This window comes from Vicugna pacos, chromosome 7, assembly GCF_048564905.1.
Source record: "Vicugna pacos chromosome 7, VicPac4, whole genome shotgun sequence".
In the NCBI taxonomy this organism is placed as follows: domain Eukaryota; kingdom Metazoa; phylum Chordata; class Mammalia; order Artiodactyla; family Camelidae; genus Vicugna; species Vicugna pacos.
In genome coordinates, this window is record NC_132993.1 from 33336909 (window position 1) to 33358735 (window position 21827).

Below are 21827 nucleotides of genomic sequence, written 5' to 3' on the forward strand. Positions count from 1 at the left end.
TGGGTAGTAGTAAGTGGTTGCTAGGGCATGTGGGAGTTCTTCCTACAGGAGCTGAGCGTGAGGACAGTGTCAAGGTATTGGAGGTTTGAGAGGGGAGAAGAACTGATGAAATTATTGTCTAGGAGAGGGAAAGAGTGAGTTGATTAGGTCTATGTGGGAGGTTTGCCCGGCCCAGGGTGCTTTTATGGTAAGTGTACACTAATTAAACTTAGATTAGTCTACCTGTAGGCATGGAATAAGCCACACAGTGGCTTCTACCAGGGTGCAGTCTTATTAATGAAAGTGTGGAGGAGTGAGGGGTTGAGGGTATTTTCAAGGAATTGATTAGAATGATGAAATGGGAAGAGGGAGTGGAGGGGTAGGGAGGGGTATGTTAATAAATTGGGGGTCCCCGGGGGCAGAATTGTTGGAGCTGGGGTACTAGAAAGAAAGAATTGTAAAGTTAGGAGGTAGAATCCATAAATTAAGAGGTTTTATTAGTAAAAGGGAATCATACTATGCATATTATATATAACCGTCCCTTCAGTTTATTAATCCTGATCTAATAGCTCGGGGCAGAAGACCATGTACTTGAAACGCTATTTAGTATTTATTTTTATTTTATAGCAGAAGGCAAATTTGGGCAAACTATTGCTTTGTTCCATATCTTTGCTAATTTTATTTATTTTGGATTCTTTTTATCTTGAATACCAAAAACCACACCAAAAAGACAGTCAGATAAACTTAGGAAATTATTTTTAAATAAATCTTTTCCCCTAAACCACAGGTTCCATACCTAGAATGCTCATTGACATAGAAATTTCTTCCCAGAGATCTTCGCTGGGACTTTTGTTTACCTTTAAAGAGTCCTGATATTTTCCCAGTTTCTCTCTGGGGTTGAGGTTAATGATTTTAAAAGAAAATCCTTTGCTATAATCACATTTTCAGGGATGTCCTCATGCTAGGGGCATAAGCCATCCAGCTAAAATTACTGTTCTCTGCACGGGATTCCGTGTCCCTGTGGTTCAATGCCAGAAGCCACTGGAAGGGGACAATGTGTTTGTTTCTGTAGCCTCACCATGTCTGACTCCTCTAGCGTGGGTCTTACTGCATCCCAGAGCTGCCCTTTTCTGTCAAGTATAACCTCCACTTCCCACTTGTGTAGGAAAGAGGAACCATCCAGTCCACAATGGCTGCCACCCCTAGGTCTCCTCCCCACATGTCTAAATACAAGGAGAGAGTCCAGTTGACCAAACCAGGTTCTTTTCATGCTTTCCCCACTTTTGAAGAAAAGGAAGCTGGATGGAAAGAACTGGAATGGTACTCAGGAGGTCTCAAACAGTTTACCTGACATTGTGAGACCTCAGTTTCCTTATCTAGAAATCATTGCCAATGACCCTGACATTTCTAGCCATTGTAATTCACAGTTGAGCATCTGAAAACCCCATTGCCTTATTTCCAGCTTCCAGAATACTACTGTGGTAAGCTGTTATTAAACGATGGATTGTAATTTGTGTTGGTTTTCAGCATGCCTTGTTCTAAGGGGGTAGCTTCCATAGGTCTCTGTCTTTATGCATGTGGCTCTAGGGAAAGTTCTGTCAATGGACCAAGGCAGAGCTTAGAAACTCCCTTTCCACAGGTAGTAAGCAAAATGCTGCATATCACATTGATTCACTCACTTGTTCATTTATTTGCCATTTATTTATTGATAACCTACTATGTTCTTGGCATTCTGAGATAGCAAGCATACCATTAAAAAAAAAATAGACAAAAATCCGGCCCTCCATTGTGCTTATGTTCAGGGAGGAAGGGTGGGAGGTGAGGAGAAGAAATAGGAAATCCATAATTTTTTTTAAAATGTAATTTCAGATAATCTGTGAAGAAAATTAGTCAGGGAATGTACTTGCAGATTCTGAGGCAGGAATATGGGGTTAGAAGGTGACTACTGTGGACAGAGGTTCCATCGTAAAAGCTGCTCTTCATTATGTCAGAGGAGCTGGGGTGTGAGGGTTGTATTTCTTGATGATCACACTTCTTCACAATCTGTGTTCCAGAACACAGTTGTATGCATACACTTAAGTTACAAATTTTTTTCCCCTACAGCGAAGGAGAAAGGAGAGAAGAAGTTGTTTGGTTTCTCTTTCGTCCCCCTGATGCAGGAAGATGGTAGAACTCTTCCAGATGGCACTCATGAGCTCATTGTGCATAAGGTAACATCAGTCAGATGCTGGATGGCTGTGAGAAACAGGGCTGAGTTACTCACCCGTTATCTTTTTCTTTTTTTAAAGTATAGTTTATTGACATATAGTTGACTTAACAATGTTGTATTAGTTTCAAATGCACATCAAAGTGATTTGGTTATACACATATGTGTATATATCTATATTCTTTTTTTAAATTCTTTTCTCTTATAGTTTATTACAAGATATTGAATATAGTTCCCTGTGCTGTCCAGTAAATCCTCATCATTTATCTATTTTACATATGGTAGTGTGCATCTGTTAATCTTATACTCCCAGTTTATTCCTACCCCCGCTTCCCCTTTGGTAACCATAAGTTTGTTTTCTGTGTCTGTGTGTCTGTCTCTGTTTTGTAAATAAGTTCATCTATACTGGTTTTTTTGATCCCACATATAAGTGGTACTATATAATATTTATCTTTCTCTGACCTACTTCACTTAATATGATAATCTCTAGGTCCATCCATGTTTCTGTAAATGGCAATATTTCATTCTTTTTTGTGGCTGAATAATATTCCATTGTATATATACAGGACATCTTCTTTACCTGTTCATCTGTTGGTGGACACTTAGGTTGCTTCCATGTCTTGGCTGTTGTAAATAGTGTTGCTGTAAACATTGGGGTACATGTGTCTTTTCCAATTAGAGTTTTTGTCTTTTCTGGATATATGCCTAGGAGTGGGATTGCTGGATCATATGGTGACTGTTTTTAGTTTTTTAAGGAACCTCCATACTGTTCTCTGTAGTGGATACACCAGTTTACATTCCCACAGAGTATGAGGGTTCCCTTTTCTCCACACCCTCTCCAACATTTATTATTTGTAGACTTTTTAATGATGGCCATTCTGATTGATATGAGGTCATGCCTCATCGTAGTTTTGATTTGCCTTTCTCTGATAATTAATAATGTTGAGCATCTTTTCATGTGCCTATTGGCCATCTGTATGTCGTCTTTGGAGAAACGTCTCTTCAGCTCTTCTGCCCATTTTTTGATTAGGTTGTTTGGCTTTTTGTTAGTAAGCTATATTTGCTGTTTGTATGTTTTGGAAATTAATCCTTTGTCAGTCACATTGTTAACAAATATTTTCTCCCAGTTTGTAGGTTGTCCTTTTGTTTATGTTTTCCTTTGCTGTGCAAAAACTTCTAAGTTTAATTAGGTATCATTTGTTTATTTTTGCTTTTATTTCTATTGCCTTAGGAAACTGTTAACTTACTATCTTATCCTCACTCTAGAAAAGTAGAACAAAATGACTGAGAAGATACTTTTTTGGAAGATTGCTGGCAGGGAGTGTGTCTTTTTGAGAGTTTTGTCTCTATATTCTGTCATATTCTAACACATATTTTAGAGATGATTTGTTTTTATATCTTAATTTAAGTGTAGGTATTGGAGAAATCTGTATGGTGACCTAAAGGTCCTTTCTGTTGCTGTGAAAGGATTACATAAACCTTATAAATAAGTTTTTAAATATTCCTAATACCTGCTTTCTTATCTGAAGATCTGTATACCCCCAGAAGCAAATTTATCAAGGTCAGCTTTTTAGTTTTCTTGTCTGCTGCCCTCACTCAGCAAGGAGACAAATGGCTGGACTTTGTCATGACAACTTCAGTGGTGGTTACTTTCTGGTTTTTGCATCCAGAAATGTCATAAAAACATTTGAATCAAATATACTGTAGTAGGCAATAAAAAGAAGATTCACGGAACAAGAGACCCTTAGAAGTTATCTGAGAATAGAGAATAGTAGTAGTAATGAAGTATAGAATGAAGAAACTAGCAACTACGAGATAGAGAATTTTCTCCAAAATATTTCTCCTTTGCATTTCTCCATTTCTGTAGCCACATACTATTCCAGGCTCTTGCCAGCTCTTCCCTTGGGCTAACTAGTTCTGCGGACCTGGACCTCATGTCCCTCCAGTTCATTTCCCACCTAGCATTAGTGTGACCCATTTAAGTTGCAGATCTCACCAGGTCCCTTCCCCACTTAAACCCATTGAAAAGCTCACCATTGCTAAAAGGAAAAATTGCAGATTTCTCAAGGCATGTCAGGCTCCCTCTTCCTTATTGCTTTACCTCTCACCACTTCTAGTCCTTTATTTGATGCCTCAGCCACATCCAGCTCTTTCTACTTCCTTCTCTCCTGCCTGCTGGTTCCCCCTGCTCCACCTGGCCCTCCTGGAGTCATTCCTTCCCCTGCCTCCCCGTAGCTTATGCCTTCTCATCCTCAGAGGCCTACTAGGGCCAGAACCTTTACTCAGGAGAATGGTGCCCATTCCCCAGTCCCTGCTCCCTGTATCCCAGCCAGCTAAGTGCCTTCCTCCCCAGAGTTCCTTGGATATCTTTACACATTCTTACCATCGTCCTCATTACATTGTCCCATAATTGTCTGGTGATCCGTTGGCTTAGTTCAGTAGATCTGTGAGCCCCTCAAGAGCAACAGGTGTGTCAGAGGGGTTCTGGCATGTGGCAGACGTGCAGTGTAGATGTACTGAATGAATGAAGGAGATTACAAACCAAAACTTTCTTTACCTTTGAACTATTGCCAATGGAATAAGTGTTCATACACAAGACATCTGGTGATTTTTGTTTGTATATGCATGGATGTATATATTTTTTAATCATTCATTTTCTGGTTGTTCGTTCAACTCATTGACCCCAGACTACAGGACAGGCACTGTCCTAGAGACTGGGAATGCAGTGGCAAACAAAACAGTTAAAGCCCTTCCGTCTGTGGTATGTACGTTCTCTTGACTTCAAAGGTGACTTAAAGGAGCTTAGTTTTAAAATACCAAGAAAGAAATATTTTAAAGCAAAGTAACTACTGCAGCAAACAGAGGAGCTAAATGTACTAGACACCCAAGATAATCTGCTTATCTCACCCTTAGGTCTGAGACCCCTCATGTGAGATGGGTAATATGACAGGCAACATCTTCAGCTCCAGTTTTCCAAAAGACATAAGTGGTACTTGATATGATTGTTTGTGGTCTTGCCTCTGTGTATAGCATTGAATCTTCACACAGAAAAGGCAGGGCTAAGATACTTAGCTTCCTAATCATACTGAGAAGAGTAAGTCGCTTCCTTACTACGTTTCACATGCGGTTTCTCTCACCTGCGGGTCGGAGGGTGTTTTTTTGGTCAGGTGCTAAGTCTCCAGTCAAGTCTGGGTTGAGTCCTCTAAATGAGTGTCCATAATACTAAGGCTCTTAGTTGCTGCTTACAGACACCCATAGGCTTAAAATGCTGGCAGGACAGGCAGCAGAGTTTGCTTCTCCAGGTGAGCATTTAGGAGCCCAGCTGATCTTGATTCCCAGCCAGAGGACCATTCTCCTCCATTATCAGGAGCCTGTCTGGGTGCCTCTGGCAGAACCAAAACGTTTCTCAAAAGTAGAGCTTTGAATCATCCAGATTTTCACTGAGTGCCCAGAATTCTCATCCTTAAATCACAAAAAAATGTATTTGAGCTTGAACAATTTAAAGGACAGGCATTGTCCATGATCTTCGTCCACCACAAAGGAGGCTGACGATGCTACCTCTAAATCATTGATCTGGGGCAGACCTACATTGTATGGACCCATCAGGAACCGTTAGTTCCACAGAAGGACCTGAAGTAGCTGAGTTGTCTTATAATTAGGGTTATTCAGTGTTGCTTAAAGAGATATGGAATACCTGCCAAGCATAACATCTTTTGTTTTTCGTCTGATTGATGCTGTGTTTTTTTTTTTTTCTTTGTAGTTCTGAGCCAGGAAGTTCAGTGTTAACTTAAGGTCACTTGCAGTTTATGATTATAAAACCATATTATGAGCATAATGCTTGACAGGAAGGTGTACAGTCTGCTGATGATTGCAGCTTTGAATTTATTATTTTTTTTAAAGAGAGCCAAAAAAACAAAGAAAGATAAAGGGAGGAGTGGATTTCAAGTTATTGGGTAAAAAAATAGCCCATTTAATCAGTGATGTTGAGATGACCACAGTGGGTGTTGGGGGAAAAAATAAAGAGCCGGATACCTCCCTTGCTTCTTAGATCAAAACAAATTCTAGATTAAATATAAGAAATAAGACCATAAGAGCCTAAATAATATGAGTGAGCATCTTTAGAAAATTCAGGTAAAGAAGGCCTTTCTAATGATGTCTCTCAAATGTTGGAAACCAAGTACAAAAAAAAATGTGTTAAGTTTGGCTACGTAAAGTTTAAAACCTCTTTATTGATAAAACCATCCTAATCGAAGCTGAAAGACAAGCAGTAAACTGAAACATGGTTGCAACATGGCTTATAAAGGGGACTATTCCCAATTTGCCAAGAGTTATCACAGATCAGTAAAAATTGGAAGTTTGATAAACACTACAAATAAGCTATTCAAAAATAAGAAATGCAAATATATAACATAAATATGTGAACAGCCAAAGAAATGAAAGTTAAAGAATGGGAAATCTTTTTTTTTGCAAGATCATATGTTGCTTTTTATTGGTTAACATCAGAATAACGTGTGATCTCCCAATATCAACCCATATTCCATTCCATGCATAATCTTTGCAATTATAATTTTGATAGTCAAAGACTGTTCAATTGCATAATCATACAATAATTTAAGGAAAGGGAACTCTTTCAACATATGAGATTGGAAAAGATTTTTAAAATCCAGAACTGGAAAGTAAGGTTAAAGGGAAAATGAACACTCTCTTCCATTCATAGAGGAAGTGTGAATGGTATTGTCTTTCTGGAGGACAGTTTGGCAACACATAGATAATTTCACTTATGGCTCAGCCATTCTACATCTTGGTATTTATTGGGAGAAGATAATCAGACGAGGTGAGCAAAGATAAGCCAAGGATGATCATTGCAGATTCCTTAAAATATGGAAAATTTGAAAGTTATCTAAATAAATGGGTATTTGGGTGGGAAAGCCTAGAGAGAAATGAAGGGAGCTCCCTCAGTCCCTATTTATTTTTATATTCAATATTTAATAAATTCCACATTCTCTTTTTTTAAAAAAGGCCTTGTTATATATATGAGTTAATTATATCCATACAATGAGTGAAATAATAGATATTTATTGAAATAATGTTTGGTAGAAATTTTTATGTGTATAGAAAAATATTTATGATATATTGATAAACAGCACTTTACAGATGCATAAATTAGTATAATACCATTTTATAAAATTGTTTAACTACAGTTCCACATGTATATATGTGTATAGCGATGCTTGGAAGGATATCCTAAAATATTAACAATAACTTTATTTTCATTCTTACATTTCTTAAAGTTTGCATCAGTGGGCAAGTGTCATTTTAGAACATTAAAATCTTCATTTTGAAAAAATGAAAATGAGAAGACACAGAAAGTTAGACTTAGCTTTGTTTTATCCCATTTAATTCTGGAGATTCATCTAACTAAAGGCCATTCTTCTGTTGTAAAATCTTGACAGTAATGTTTATGGGAGGATTTTAAAGATACATTATTTGCCTCAGATCTTTATAAACCATAGTCCGTAACATTCATTGGCAGGTACTGTCTGTGAATCCTAAGGTTGATGAGAGATGGGGAAAAAATGATTTTTAAAAAGTGTCTTCAACACTTTCTTGTAGCTATGACATAGAGAATAACTATGGTTCATCGTAGGATATTTAGAGTTAAAATCTACTTGCTCCTCTTGGAAGGTATTAGTTTTTTGGTTTTGTCTTAATTTTATTTTTTATTGAAGTGTCGTTGATTTACAATGTTAGTTTCAGGTGCACAGCAAAGTGATTCAGTTACACATATGCATACATACACATGTGTATTTGTATTTTTTTCAGATTATTTTCCATTACAGCTTATTATAAGAAATTGAGTCTAGTTCCCTGTGCTATACGGTAGGTCTTTGTTGTTTATCTATTTTATATATAGTAATGTGTATCTGTTAATCCCAAATGCCTAATTTATCCCTCCAACCACCTTTCCCCTTTGGTACACATAGTTTGTTTTCTATGTCCATGAGTCTATTTTTGATTTGTAAATAAGATTTATATCTTACTTTTTTTTAGATTCCACATATAAGTGATATCTTATGATTGTTATTTTTCTTTCTGTGTCTGCCTTACTTCGGTTAATATGATAACCTCTAGGTCCATCCATGTTGCTGCAAATGGCATTGTTTCACTTTTATGGCTGAGTAATATTCCAGTGTGTGTGTGTGTGTGTGTAAATATACAACATCTTCTTTATCTAGTCATCTGTTGATGGAGATTTAGGTTGTTTCCATGTCCTGGCTATTGTAAATAGTGCTGCTGTGAACATTGGGGTGCATGTGTCTGTTCAAATTATAGTTTTTTCCTGGATGGAAGGTATTAATTTAAAAGACTCAATCCTGCAGTGAGCTAAGAAAAAAAAATTGCTGTGTTGAAGACTATTTAATAGCTTAATTTGGGCCTAAAATTTATGAGAGAGATAGTTTTCCTTTGTGACAATAGCTGGACTCCTCTTTCAAGTGTGTTTTAAAGAAATTGTTCTCGCAGAGGTGTTAACTGTTAATAGTCTGACAAGGACCTGGATTCATCCTTTAGGGCAGGAGCTAAAGGATCCTAAGGGCAAAGGCCTCTTTTACAGTCATTTTCAACTTTACATGATTTATAACATGTTTGGAGTGATGTTCAATGGAAATAAACTCTGAAATCTACCAAAATCTGAACATTGTAGCTTTAGAAAGGAAAGTGAAAGGACTTGATTAGTCATCATTAGAGATTTGGTGCTTCCAGGGTTCCTTTTCAGCTCTCAGAGCATCAGGAATATCTCCCAGGGGCTGATGGGCTAAGTCCAAAACCTGTCTTTGGAATTGTTCACTTGCTGTAACAGTATTTAATCTTAGCAAGTTTTGTTATTTTGCTGCATTCTGGTAGGATTGTTGTCTTCCTTAATTTTGTAGGGATATTTTTGGCTACCTCTGGTCAGACACCTGCTGGAAAGCAAGTTAAGAAAAAAGATGGAAATAACGATTGTAAGAGAATTCGTTTTCCTGAAGTCAGGTCTCTTAAGGAAAATAATGTGAGAATCCAAAAAAGGAGGATAGGCAGTTAGTTAATAGCTGTGCACTCAAGTCTCCATTCTGACTTATTCCAGGGATGGATTTTTAGTTCTTGGAAGTGCATTCTAAGATACCTTCAGATCTAGTATATATGTATAAATAAACAAGTAATAATATAGTCTACCTTTAAAGAAATGGGAATTTTGCAAATTCATTGTTACTGATTAACACCACTGTGGCTCAAGTGGCCCAACCCAGCCAGGCTGGGGTTTTGCTTAGTAGAGAATCTGATTCCTTATAGTAGAATTTATTGCATCTCAGCAAGAGAAGGGTCAGTAAGAAATCAGCCAAATAGGGGGTGATCATTTTTCTAGTTGGAGAGGGATTAATTGAATGTCTAGATTGCAAGTCTTTTGCCAGTTTGTTTATTTCACTTTTGCTATCTGAAACTTTGTTTATGAACTCTCTGTGTTCATATTTTTTCCCTATAACTTTTCAGTTTCTTATGCTATATCCCAGTCCCCCCCTTGGTCTGTAGAAGTCCATTCTTCCCTGCTTACCATCTTTGAGGTAGATTTTTCAGACTGGGTGGCTCTCCACTTATCCTTTGGTACACTGTGTTTGTATTTATAAGTAAAATGAGAAAGTGAGAGGACTGTGAAAAATTAAGATAGACTGATAGGTCTGCCACCCATCTCGCTGTCCAGAGCGCTCTACGTGCTACTCCAGCTGTTCTGAAAGAGGTGCCCCTGTAACCATGATCAAGGTGATCTTAGACAAACCTGAAACATATCTGTCCACCCTGAGCTGGGGCGTAGGATCATTGTTCACATAATCCTTCTTTTGTTACACACTGTGAGAGAAATTAAACAGTAAAGACCTGCAAAATTAAATGAAAAAGTAAGTAACCTGGTACGTTTAGCATAAAAGCATGCCAAGCTGAATGCAGAAGCTGAACAGAAAAATAAAGAAAAGACTAAGATAACTTAATAGGAGGACTTGGTCTTCGCAGTGAAGGCTATTAATGTGACGTGCAGAAAGCCTTCTCACTTTAACTAATTAATACCACTGCATCTTCAATCTTTTAAAATGCCCTGCCTCAACTGAAACCTGGCTCTCCTCTGTTGAGAGAGCTTCCTGTGTGGCCTCTGGGGTAGAGAGATCTCATCTTCTGAAGCCTTGTGTCCAGTATCTGGAGGCCTGATGTCTCTAAATGCCCCAGTGCCTGTAAAGATACTGATTCTCCATCCTCTTGTAAAGAGCTTCCCTGCCCACCATAAGGCTCACTCCATACAGCGCTTCAAATTTTTGCCCATCCTGGTTACTGTCTTCTACTGGTGTGTGTTTTGCTGACCAATGAGGAAGAGGGGTAGATGGGGTGGTGGGTAACTGTTTACTTGCCCACAGTTAGCCTAACCCCTAGTTCAAAGTTGTCTTCTCCTTCTGATTGACCTGTCCAGTGCCCTATTCCCTTGTTTCTTGGTCACTTCAACTCCAGCGACCTTCATTTGGGTTCTGCTTTACTGGGGTCTCTCCCTCTGCCTTGCTCCATCTCCAGCCAGCAGGACCTCCCATGTGGGTGCTAAGTAAATGCTGGACGGATGGCAGGGTAGATGGATAGAAGGATAGATAATGGAGAGACGGATATATGGATGCATGCATGGATGGGTGGATGGATGGAAGGATGGATGATGGATGTGTGGATGGATGAAATCACCCAGAGCCACTTCTAATAAAAAATCGTGAATTCCTTATACCCTGACCACAACCTTTCATCTTTCCAGTTTTCTGACTCCCTGTTTTTCAGTCTTATTCTCCTCCAATAGACCCTCTCTGACTTTGCTTTCTTCTTTTTCTTACCAAGAATATCCCTTGATCTTTAGTTCAGCTGTGCCTGCACAGGAAGAAAAAGCCAGCCCTAGATCAGCCTGTCAATGTGGACCCCTCCTATACTCCTCCCTAGGCAGTTGAACATTTATTAGTGGAGGAAATGAGACCATTGTTATAGGTTAGCATCAGCCTGATAGATACAGATGCAGAACCATCCACACTGCAGGCAAACTAAGCTCCCTCTCAGTCCCCCTAAGAGGCATCTCCAAGATTTTACCATTCTGCCTAACCCCCCACTTCCCTTGTCCTTAACAGAGAAAACAGAAGCCATCAGACAGGAGCTTCCTTAGCTTCCTGTGCTCTCTCAGACTGCCACCTGCAAACTTATCTGCATCCTTCCCTTCCTTCCTGCTTCCTGTCTCGGAATGGGCGAGACTCCTTCCCTCCAGGGCTGATACTTCCACCTGCTTCCCTCTGGATCTTCCTCCCTCCTGACTCCGCTGGGGCCTAGCTCCTCCCCAGCGTCCTCTCGTGCTCCTGCTGCTGTGTCCTCTCTCTGGCAGCATTCCCAGGTTTTTCACATGCTCAAGCCTTTTCCTTTAAAAACAAGCAAATTGTGACAGCAACCACCCTACCTCTTCCCTTCCCATCTCGGCTACCTATAGGAAAGGCCGGTCTTTGCTCACTGTTTCTCCTTCTTGCCACTCCATTCCATTTGTTCCTCAGGCTGCTTCTGTTCCCACAGTTCACATGAACTCTCTCCCTTGAGGACACTAGCGCCTGTGCTGGGCTAACACCACTGGACACTTTCTCAATCTTTCCTTCCTTGACCTCCCTGTGGCATGTGATGCTATTGACGACCCTTCTTGAAAATCCCGTCTTCCTTGGTCTCCCTGACAGTGTTCTCCTGAGCTTCATCCTTCTTCTTCTTGGAGGACTCTTCTCTCTTTTCTTCCCTTTAAATGTTGCCATTACCATGGACTTAATCCTTGGACACCATCTATGCTTTCTGTGCTCTGGAACCATCTCACCCATGTCAGTGGGTTATTAACTTGCCACATCTCAGCTGATGATGGCCATGCCTGGCTTTGTAGACCAGAATGTTTACCAGCCTCCTGGACATCTTCAGTTGGGTTCACCAGGGACACCTCCAACTCAGCTTGTCCAAAACTGAGTTCTTTATTCCATCTCCATCCACTCCTGCTGTGAACAGAAACCTGTGGTTTTTCTCGACTTCTCACACTCACCCCTCATATCTAAACACTTGGTTTCACAACCAGTGAGTTCCACCTCTTTGACAGTACTTGAATCTAGGGAATTTAAACCAGAGACAGGTATCAGAAACACCTTGAGTTTTTCTTAAGATGTTTAGGGTAGTCCCAAGGCCTTTTTGGTGTTGAAAAAAAATCACATGCTTCACTCATACTAAACTACATATAGTTGTCTGACTATACCTGTACTTTTGATAACAGTTTTTTTTAAAGATATTTTAGACTTACAGAAGAGTTGCAAAAATAGTACAGAAAATTCCCATATACCCTTTACCCAGCTTCTCCTTATGTTAACATCTTATATAACCATAGCACATTTATTGAAACTAAATTAACCTTGGTGCAATACTGTTAACACAGAACTTACTTGGATCTCACAGGTTTTTCCGGTAATGTTATTTTTCTGTTCTAGGATCTGATCCAGGATCCCACATTGCATTTAATTGCCACATTCTCAGAGTCTTATATATGTACTTTCTCTCGCCGGTGCCTTTATGTGTGTTGTTTCTTCCACATGACATGCCTTTCTCTCCTTGGCCTGCCTGGCAAGCCTCTTACTCTTTATGACTGAGGTCAAATATCCTTTTTTCTTGAGTTCTTCTTTCCCTTCCCCGGCAGAGCTGGAATCCAGTGGTCTTTATCACAGCTTTGTAATCAGTATTAACAGAGAGGTGCAGAGGTCAGAAGTGTCATGCCCTGATGGACAGGGACTGTTTATTTCCTTGTTACATTCTTTGTACTGAATTAAAGGACTGGCAAATAGTGGGAATATAATAAATGTTTAATAATGACATTAAGGATGACTAATCATATTGAAAGAATCCCCCAGAAGAAGGTATTTTGCTGCCACAACTATTAAAATAAATCTGGTTTTGATTCTCTGGTAATATATAGCTCCAACTGCATTGTCTAACTTACTGTATTTTTTAATTTAATTCTCTACTTCCTGCAAATTACAGACCCCTTAATTTGATTCCTGTACTGTGAATCTCTGTACTGGTTTATTTTTGAATAAATGTCTTCTTTCTCTCAATCACATAGCTTGCATTATGTCAGATATCACATTTCTGGAAGACTGTTTATGACCATTGAGACTGTTTATGACTGTTTGTTGCGTCTCTTTCATATGCCTAAGATAGTGGTTAAAAAGCAGCCCAGAGTGTGGTGCACCATTCATTGCTATACCAACTGAGCTTAATTCTGGGCAAAGGCATAGACTGTGAGTCATAGTACCTACTCTCCAAGAGCTGCTGCCACAGAGCCCGAGCGCTCGTTGTTCTATACGAATCTGAGGGGGCACATCCCTCCTGTCAGGTCTCATTTCAGTCTCGAGTAAAGCAGAGGACTGGCTTTCATCACCCTCTGCTCTAATTCGTAATAAATTAACTTCGTGCCATTTTAAAATGACTTGCACAGATCCCAGCTGATCGAAGCAAACCCAGAGAATTGTCCTTACCTATGATAATGACATTGTTTGGTTCCTACAGTCCACGAGTAGCCTCCAGAGGCTGTGGTCAGGTCACCTTGTCTCTCCTAGAAGGCATGGTTCCGTTCATTGTTCTCGCCTCTACCTGGCATTCGTCCACCATAACACCAGGGAGACTTCAGCTGTGTCTGTGTCTGTCACAGAAGGATGTGGAGAACAGTGTCTCCTTATTCTCATATCCAATCACCTATTCCCATGCCTGCACTGGATTTGATGAGAAAAATCGTCCCTATGCCGAAACCAAAACAGCTGCGTAACAAGTGTTCCCCAGAATGCAAGGGACCCGTATTTAACTACCCATCTAGTTTAGGGGAGTAACTGGATTTTACTGTGGTGATAAAGCCCTCTGTCAACTACGTGCAGTGCAGTTTTGTGCAAAGCTGCAGTTTTCTGGTGTTGAGGCTGCCTTGCTCAGATTCGCAGGCAATCAGACACCCAGTCCCAACTCTTTTGTACTGATTGTTCCAGTTAAAGCCCAGGCAGGGCCGTGCTATACTTTACCAGCTTCATTTCGGTGACCACATTGACTCTTAGCCCTTCACTAAGCCCTTCAGTGGGGGGAGACGGCTCATTACTGTTTGTTTCCTCCAGTCCATACCCTGCATCAGACTCACACTCACTCACACAGTACAGGCCTGGTGACAGGATGATCAAAGAACTCACTGGTGACTCTTCCTCACTCCCTGGCTTTTGCTGGTGAACTGTGCATTTCCTCTTAAGAGTCTGGACAACCTCTTGGGCTTAAGCCCTTGCTGACAGCTGCCCCTGCCCTCCAGAATGTCACATAGTTGGAATCCTACAGTATATAGACTTCTCAGATTGGCTTCTTTCACTTAGTGATATGCGTTAAGGTTTCTCCATGTCTTGTCATGGCTTGATAGCTCATTTCTTTTTTAGCACTGTCTTCTGGAACCCATTTCTCTTCTTCATAGCTCCTCATCCTCATTGCCCTTCTGTAGATTCTCCCTCATCAAGTGAATGAACGAATGATGTGTTGTGTGCCCAAGCTCCTGTGTCATGCCTCCCCTGCTCCTGCCTCCCCTCCTCCCACCTGCGTCCAGATAATGTGTTGTGACCCCGTTGCCCCCTGGGTGGGTTCAGGACATAGACTAGCCATTTTTCTGTAGGACTTATAGTTTTGTTTCGCAGGAAAGTATTTCAGCTCCATGGACCACTCTAAGCTCTTTCCCAGAGTATCTCCCCGACAAACACACCTTCTTTTGAAAAAGGAACTTTTGGGAGGAGGTCTTTGCTAGGCATACCCACCATTCAGTATGTTATCTATAAAGCATTACATTTTAAATTTGTTAGAGCAAACCTCAAAACTTGGTTAAAACCACAGCGGAGGAACAGTTGTGGTCACCACTACTATGTTGTGTAGTAGTTGTGAGCATAAACTTTGGTTCAAATCCTGACTCTGACACTTACTAATACTGTGATATTGAGCAAATCACAGAAGCTCCCTAGCTTATGATGTGCTGCTGCATAGGGTTATTATCAGAATAAGAAAATGCATGCAAAGTGCTTAACAGTGGCTGACGTTTAGTAAACCCTCATAAGTGATGGTTGCTTGGATGGCTTTTTAAATCGCCAATGTTGTGTGATGTGGGAAGGAGACGTGCTGAACACTGCAGAGGATAAGATCTGCTAAGAGATTTCTGTGCTATTTCTGCAGGCCAACATAGATTAAAACTTCCAACATAGATTAAAACTCTAACCTCATGCCTGGTATATCTCCTTGACTCCTACTGACCCGAACAATCAGTTTTGAACCCCTGGTAAATATTGTATGAAAGAATTCACAGAGAGCAAAGGGTGCTTATGAACTTTTCTTTACTAAATTGATGGATAGAATTACCCACCCCCTGACTTCCTCCGCACACCAACACCAGCACACACACACTACACATACCAGTATTGTTGGTGGAAAGTCGTAAAATAACTTTTGTGTCCAGAATAATGTTTATATTGGTTACTGTATTTTGTGCTTGAATAAAGGTGATGGAGTTTAGCTGTAAGAAGCTACTAAGCTGTCACATTCAGGAATCAGAGAGACTCCCATGCTGAGGTCTCTGCCTCACAGGCTGGGAGAAGTAAAATGAACTGGCACAGGGGACCCTGGCCCAGGAGAAGTCCACCAAGGCTTCTATTCATTGTGCCCCCGAAGGACATGACGCAGCCATCGCATCTTCAGTCACAGAAGTGGCTGGTCCCTGAGTGCCAGTGGAGCTACATGAGCACAGCAAGCAGGAATTCGAAGAGGCTTCCAGAAGTGCTGAAGAGGCAGGCAAATGGGGGAAAAGGGTGGTGGATAAGAGATCTGTCTATAGGAGCAGGATTTCTGAGAACAGAAGGAACATACCAGAGCGGGGCACGCTCCAGTTCCTGGGGAGGAGGCCTGGAAACAGCTAGGCAGCGTCTGGACTGGGTTTGCACAACACTTCCGTCCCAGTAGGAGGTAGTGGTGTGACATATGGAGTCCAAGTCGGGCTGGGGTTGGCAGACCAGAGCGTCTTCCTAGCCCCATAGACCGTATCCACGCAGGAAATAGGGTCACTGTGGGGTGCTGTGACTCATGCTCTGACTTGCTGTGCTCCAAGCCCTGCTACCAAGGACAAAACTGAGGAGAGGGGACAGTGACCCAGGATTCCAGAACTTTACTTTGCCTAAGCACTTTTTCTGAGGAGAGCATTGGAGGTGTTTCGCTTTATAATTATTCTTCAGACTATACATTCTTCCATCTCAATGAAATAACCTGTAGTAATAAAAGAAAGCATTTGGAGTCATAACATTCAAAGAGAATCATGGAGGCTGTTTATTGTGTTTATTGGTCCCCCTGTTACTAGGCAGGTTTATGAGGAAGAACATCTTGTAATATTCCGATTCTGTTTCTCTGAACTTGTTAGATCTTTCTTAAAGATTTATTAGTTTTTGAAAATTATTGTAAATCACATAAAGTAGTCTAGAATACCAAAGGAATTTTGTGCTTAAACTAGTCTGAGACACTAGCCTTGCAAATACTTGAAGAGAGGAGGGTATAGCTTGGTAGAGTGTGTGCTTAATGTGCACAAGGTCCTGAGTTCAATCCCCACTACCTTCATTAAAAGTAAGTAAATAGATAAATAAATGAACAAACCTAATTATATCCCCCCCCAATAAAAACCAAAACAGGAAAAAAAAGAAAATATTTGAACAAATTTAAAGAGATAAATTTCCTAAATGTATACTCAAAATAAGCTAAGCCAATACCAGCTCAATACCTGTTACAAAATTTTTTCACAGAATTTGAATTTAAAATCACCCTCATTACAAAAGCAGTATACAGAGAAACAAAAATAAAATAAACACACCATGCTCTCACCCAGATGATGTTAACTATTAACCCCTCAGTATATATATCCTTCTGGTTGTTTTTCTATATAGACTTTTTTACCCAAATGACATTACATATTTTTAATAGACTTTTTAAAAGAGCAGTTTTAGGTTTATAATAAAGTTGAGAGTAAAGTACAGAGATTATTCTTATACCCACTGCCTCCACACATGCATAGATTCCCTCATTATCAACATCACTCACCAGAATGGTACAATTTTTACCAAGGGTAAACCTACATTGACACATCATTAGTACCCAAAGTCCATAGTTTACCCTAGTTCACTCTTGGTTTTGTATATTCTGTGGGTTTGGACAAATGTATAATGACATATATCCATCATTGTAATATACTGCCCTAGAAAAGTCGTCTGTCTCTCCTATTTATTCTTTCTCCTACTCCCAACTTTTGGCAACCACTGATCTTTTTCACTATCTCCATAGTCTTGCCCTTTCTAGAATGTCACATAGTTGGAATCCTATAGTATGTAGATTTCTCAAATTTTCTTCTTTCACTTAGTGATATGCATTAAGGTTTCCCCATGCCTTGTCATGGCTTGATAGCTCATTTCTTTTTGGCACTGAGTGGTATTCCATTTCCTGGATGTACCATGGTTTATTTACCTGTTTATATACTCTAAGATATCTGGGTTACTTCATTATATATTATTTTAATTTACTTTTTTCAGTTAATGACTTTTCCAATCATTAATTTTGTTAAACTCATTTAGAACTTAGTCAATATGTAAGTTTAAAAAAAAAAAATCTTTTCAGCAAGTTTTTCACAATCCAGGACCATTATGTTATGTCTGGCTATCTTTTAAGTGTTGTTTAATCTAGAACAATCCCCTTTTTTCACAAAACTTAACTTGAAGAGACAAAACCACGCATCCTACAGAAAATGGTGCCTTCTGGACTTGTCTGGTTGCTTCCCCATAAAGTTGAGCATGTTGCTCTGTCCCTTGTATTTCCTGTGGAGTAGAAGTTGAGTCTGTGGGTGTAATAGGTTCAGGTTCAGCATTGTGGTAAGAACGCATTGCAGATGATGATATGTGCTGACAACCCAGTCCTGCCATGTGCAGTTGTATTTGCCCTCTTGCCAGTAAGAGGTAATCTGTGTATTGTTACCTTGGAGTCATGTGAATGTTCATTTCCTCATCAACAATTTTCCTGCTGGTTTTAGTACTAAGCAACAATCCTTGACTAAGGAAAGAATTATATTAGGGATATGAAACTATATTTTTAAAATCTGTAATTCCTTTTACATTTATTGGCTGGCATCTTCTGTGAAGTAGAGATTTCCCAGCATAGTGAGTCTATTAGATTATCCTGAAATACACAGTCCCTTAATTGCCAGTTTTCAAAGTAAGGAATTGTTTAGTGTCTGCCTCAGATGAGATATTGGAAGAAGTTAAGCACTTTTTTAAATTGCTGTGGTTGCTGGAATATGATTTCTTGAGCACTTCCAAGGTATCAGACTCTATGGTTAAATTCTTTATGTAATGTAGTTCTTATGACAGCATAGTGAGGTTTTAGAGATAGAAAATGGAAATCCAATTTGAAAAAAATAATGCACCCCAGTATTCCTAGCAGCACTACTCACAATAGCCAAAACATGGAAACAACCTAAATGTCCATCAACAGATGACTGGGAAAAGAAGTTGTGGTATGTGTATACAGTGGAATACTACTCAGCCATAAAAATGTCATTTGCTGCAACATGGATAGACCTGGAGATTGTCATTCTAGGTGACGTAAGCAGAAAGAGAAAGAAAAATACCATATGATATTGCTCATAGGTGGAATTTAAAAAGAAAAAGAAAAAAAGACACAAATGAACTTATTTACAAAACAGAAACGGACTCACAGACATAGAAAACAAACTTATAGTTACCAGGAGGTGGGAAGGGATAAAATGGGAGTTTGAGATTTGCAGATACTAAATACTGTGTATAAAATAGATAAACAACAAGTTTCTACTGTATAGCACAGGCAACTATATTCAATATCTTGTAGTAACCTATGATGGAAAAGAATATGAAAAGGAATGTGTATATATATATATATATATATATGTATATACACATATATATGACTAAAACATTATGCTGTACACCAAAATTGACACAACATTGTAAACTGACTATACTTCAATAAAGAAAAAAAAACAAACTACTGCATTAAAGAACAACAACACAGAAATCCCAAGAGGTTAAATAACTTGATCCTTCCAACTCATGTTAAAAGTAACAGATACAAGATTTAAATCCAAAGGGGTCTGAGTCCAAAATCCATGAGTAATTCCTCTTAGATATTTTTGTTGCATTTTATTTAAAAGCCAAATTCTGTTTGTAATGATATTTGAAATGTTTCCCAGTTCATAAACACTAGAAATGGATATTGTGCTTAATAATTCTCACAAGATCTCTTCCCCCTTTTCTCTCCCCCTTTTTTCAAAAATAATTTTTACAGTGTGAAGAAAACACAAATCTTCAGGATACTACCCGCTACCTCAAACTTCCCTTTTCCAAGGGCATTCTCCTTGGGACTAATAATCAAGCCATGAAGGCCACAAAGGAGTCTTTCTGGATAACATCTTTTCTCTGTTCCACAAAACTCACACAAAATGGTAATGTATAATACTGTTTTATATCAAAGCCCTTGTGGTAAAATACTCATGTGGATTTTGGTAGGCATGTTCAATATACATCAATGTTATATTTAAGAACATTGCACTAGAAAAATTGTGGATCCTTCTATTTGTGATTTCCAATAAAATGGAAACAACTGTGACCCAATGGTCTGTTAAATGCATGTAGTTTAAGGACTTAAGAATTATCCCAGTATTGGAACCCACGTAAACAGCTCTTCAAATAAACCATCAACACCCAGCTGCTTTAAAAAAAAAAAAAAAAAAGACAAAGCTCACCACCACCTTAATCTCTCTTGTTTTATAGCTCCATAAACAGTGCTAATTGCAGGCTTTAGAATAAAGGCTGGTTTTTTGTTTAATTAGATGGATATTGCTTTTCTGTTCTAGCATTACTTTTTATGTCAGTGATCGTTCAGAAAGTTATGATTAATAAAGCAAGCTCTTCTCCTTGGCAAATTGTCATGAAAACATTGTATGTAATGAAGGAAGTAAATTAAACATTTTTTAGTTCTTCATGGTTGTCATGTGAGGCTTCTGGAAAGCATCCTGAATGCTGTATTATAAAGTCAGATTCATTATGGTGAATAGAAGTACTTCATAATGAGATACAGATCTTCCATGACTTTAGATTGGGTTACATCGCAATAAACCCATGGTAACTTGAATATGGTAAGTCAAATACGCATTTATCACACCTAACCTACCAAACATCATAGCTTAGCACAGCCTACATTAAACATGCTCAGAGCACTTACATTAGCTTACAATAGGACATCCTAATCTAACACAAAGCCTATTTTATGTTAAAGTGTTGAACGTCTCATGTAATTTATTGGATACTGTACTGAAAGCGAAAAACAGAATGGTGGTTAAGTGTCTCAGTGTGGCTGACTGGGGACTGCTACTCACCGCCGCTGCCCTGCATCACAAGAGGGTATTGAGCCACGAGTTGCTAGCCCAGGAAAAGATCAAAAGTCAGAAGTCGAAGTATGCTTTCTCAATGATTTCATATCATTTTCACACCAATGTAAAGTCAAATATTTTTAAATCCAACCGTCATTAAGTCAGGTTCTGTATTGTGTCTCAAAGAATGGTCCTGTGCTTAAACTTTTGTATTACTCATTCTTCTGTGTCATATAGTATTAAAAAAAATGTCTTCTCTTAGAACGTTGAATGAGGAAAGAAGCAAACTGTGGCATTATAATAATGGTCACTTTGAACACACCACTCAATTTCCCATACGATGCTATTATATTTATATAGGCTGTTGGCAAATGATTCTTTCATGTTTATATTGGTTTTTATTTCTCCCCTTCCAAAAGTATTTTGGGAGAAATATTTTTAAAAGTCAATTACATAATTTATCTCTAGGAAATTTGATTGAAGGTAGCTAGTGCCAAGTTAATGTTGTTATACCAGACTTTATCAATATTTAGTGGTTAATGATTTTACTTAAATAAAACCTTCATTGACAGAACTGTGAACCATTTGCCAAACCTCAGGGGTTTTTTTATGGGATCAGTCTAACCCTGTGGAGATTATGAAGATAATAAAATCAACATGTTATTGACTCTTTTAGGTAGAATTTTTATTTATTATATGTGGATTAGTTGTGTGTCTGATATAGAGCCTGGGTTCACATTGAACTGACTGCCTCCTATAGAATATTTTCGGCTTGTATTAGTTATCTATTGCTGCTGTAATAATTACTGTGAGCTTATTGGTTTGAAACAACAATAATTTATTACCTTACAGTTCTGGAGGTTGAAAGCCTGAAATCAGTTTCACTGGGCTAAAGTCAAGGTGTCATCAGGGCTGCATTCCTTCTAGAATCTCTTGGGGAGAATCCTTTTACTTTACCTTTTCTAGGGACCACCTGCATGTCCTGGCTCACGGCCCCTTTCTCCATCTTCAAAGCCAGCAGCATCGCATCTGCAAATCTCTCTGACTCTGACCATCTTTCATCTTTTAAGGACCCCTGTGATAAGAGTGGGCCCACCA

General features: G+C 39.1%; 1 protein-coding gene across 1 annotated transcript in view; it reads left to right on the forward strand.

Annotated features, from left to right (window-relative positions):
- Positions 1-21827, forward strand: part of DOCK4 (dedicator of cytokinesis 4) — a 410882-nt gene that overhangs the window by 259299 nt on the left and 129756 nt on the right. The window contains exons 16-17 of the mRNA XM_072964656.1: positions 2083-2189; positions 19646-19802. Coding sequence (XP_072820757.1) covers positions 2083-2189; positions 19646-19802 — 264 coding nt within the window. The remainder of the gene's footprint in view (positions 1-2082; positions 2190-19645; positions 19803-21827) is intronic.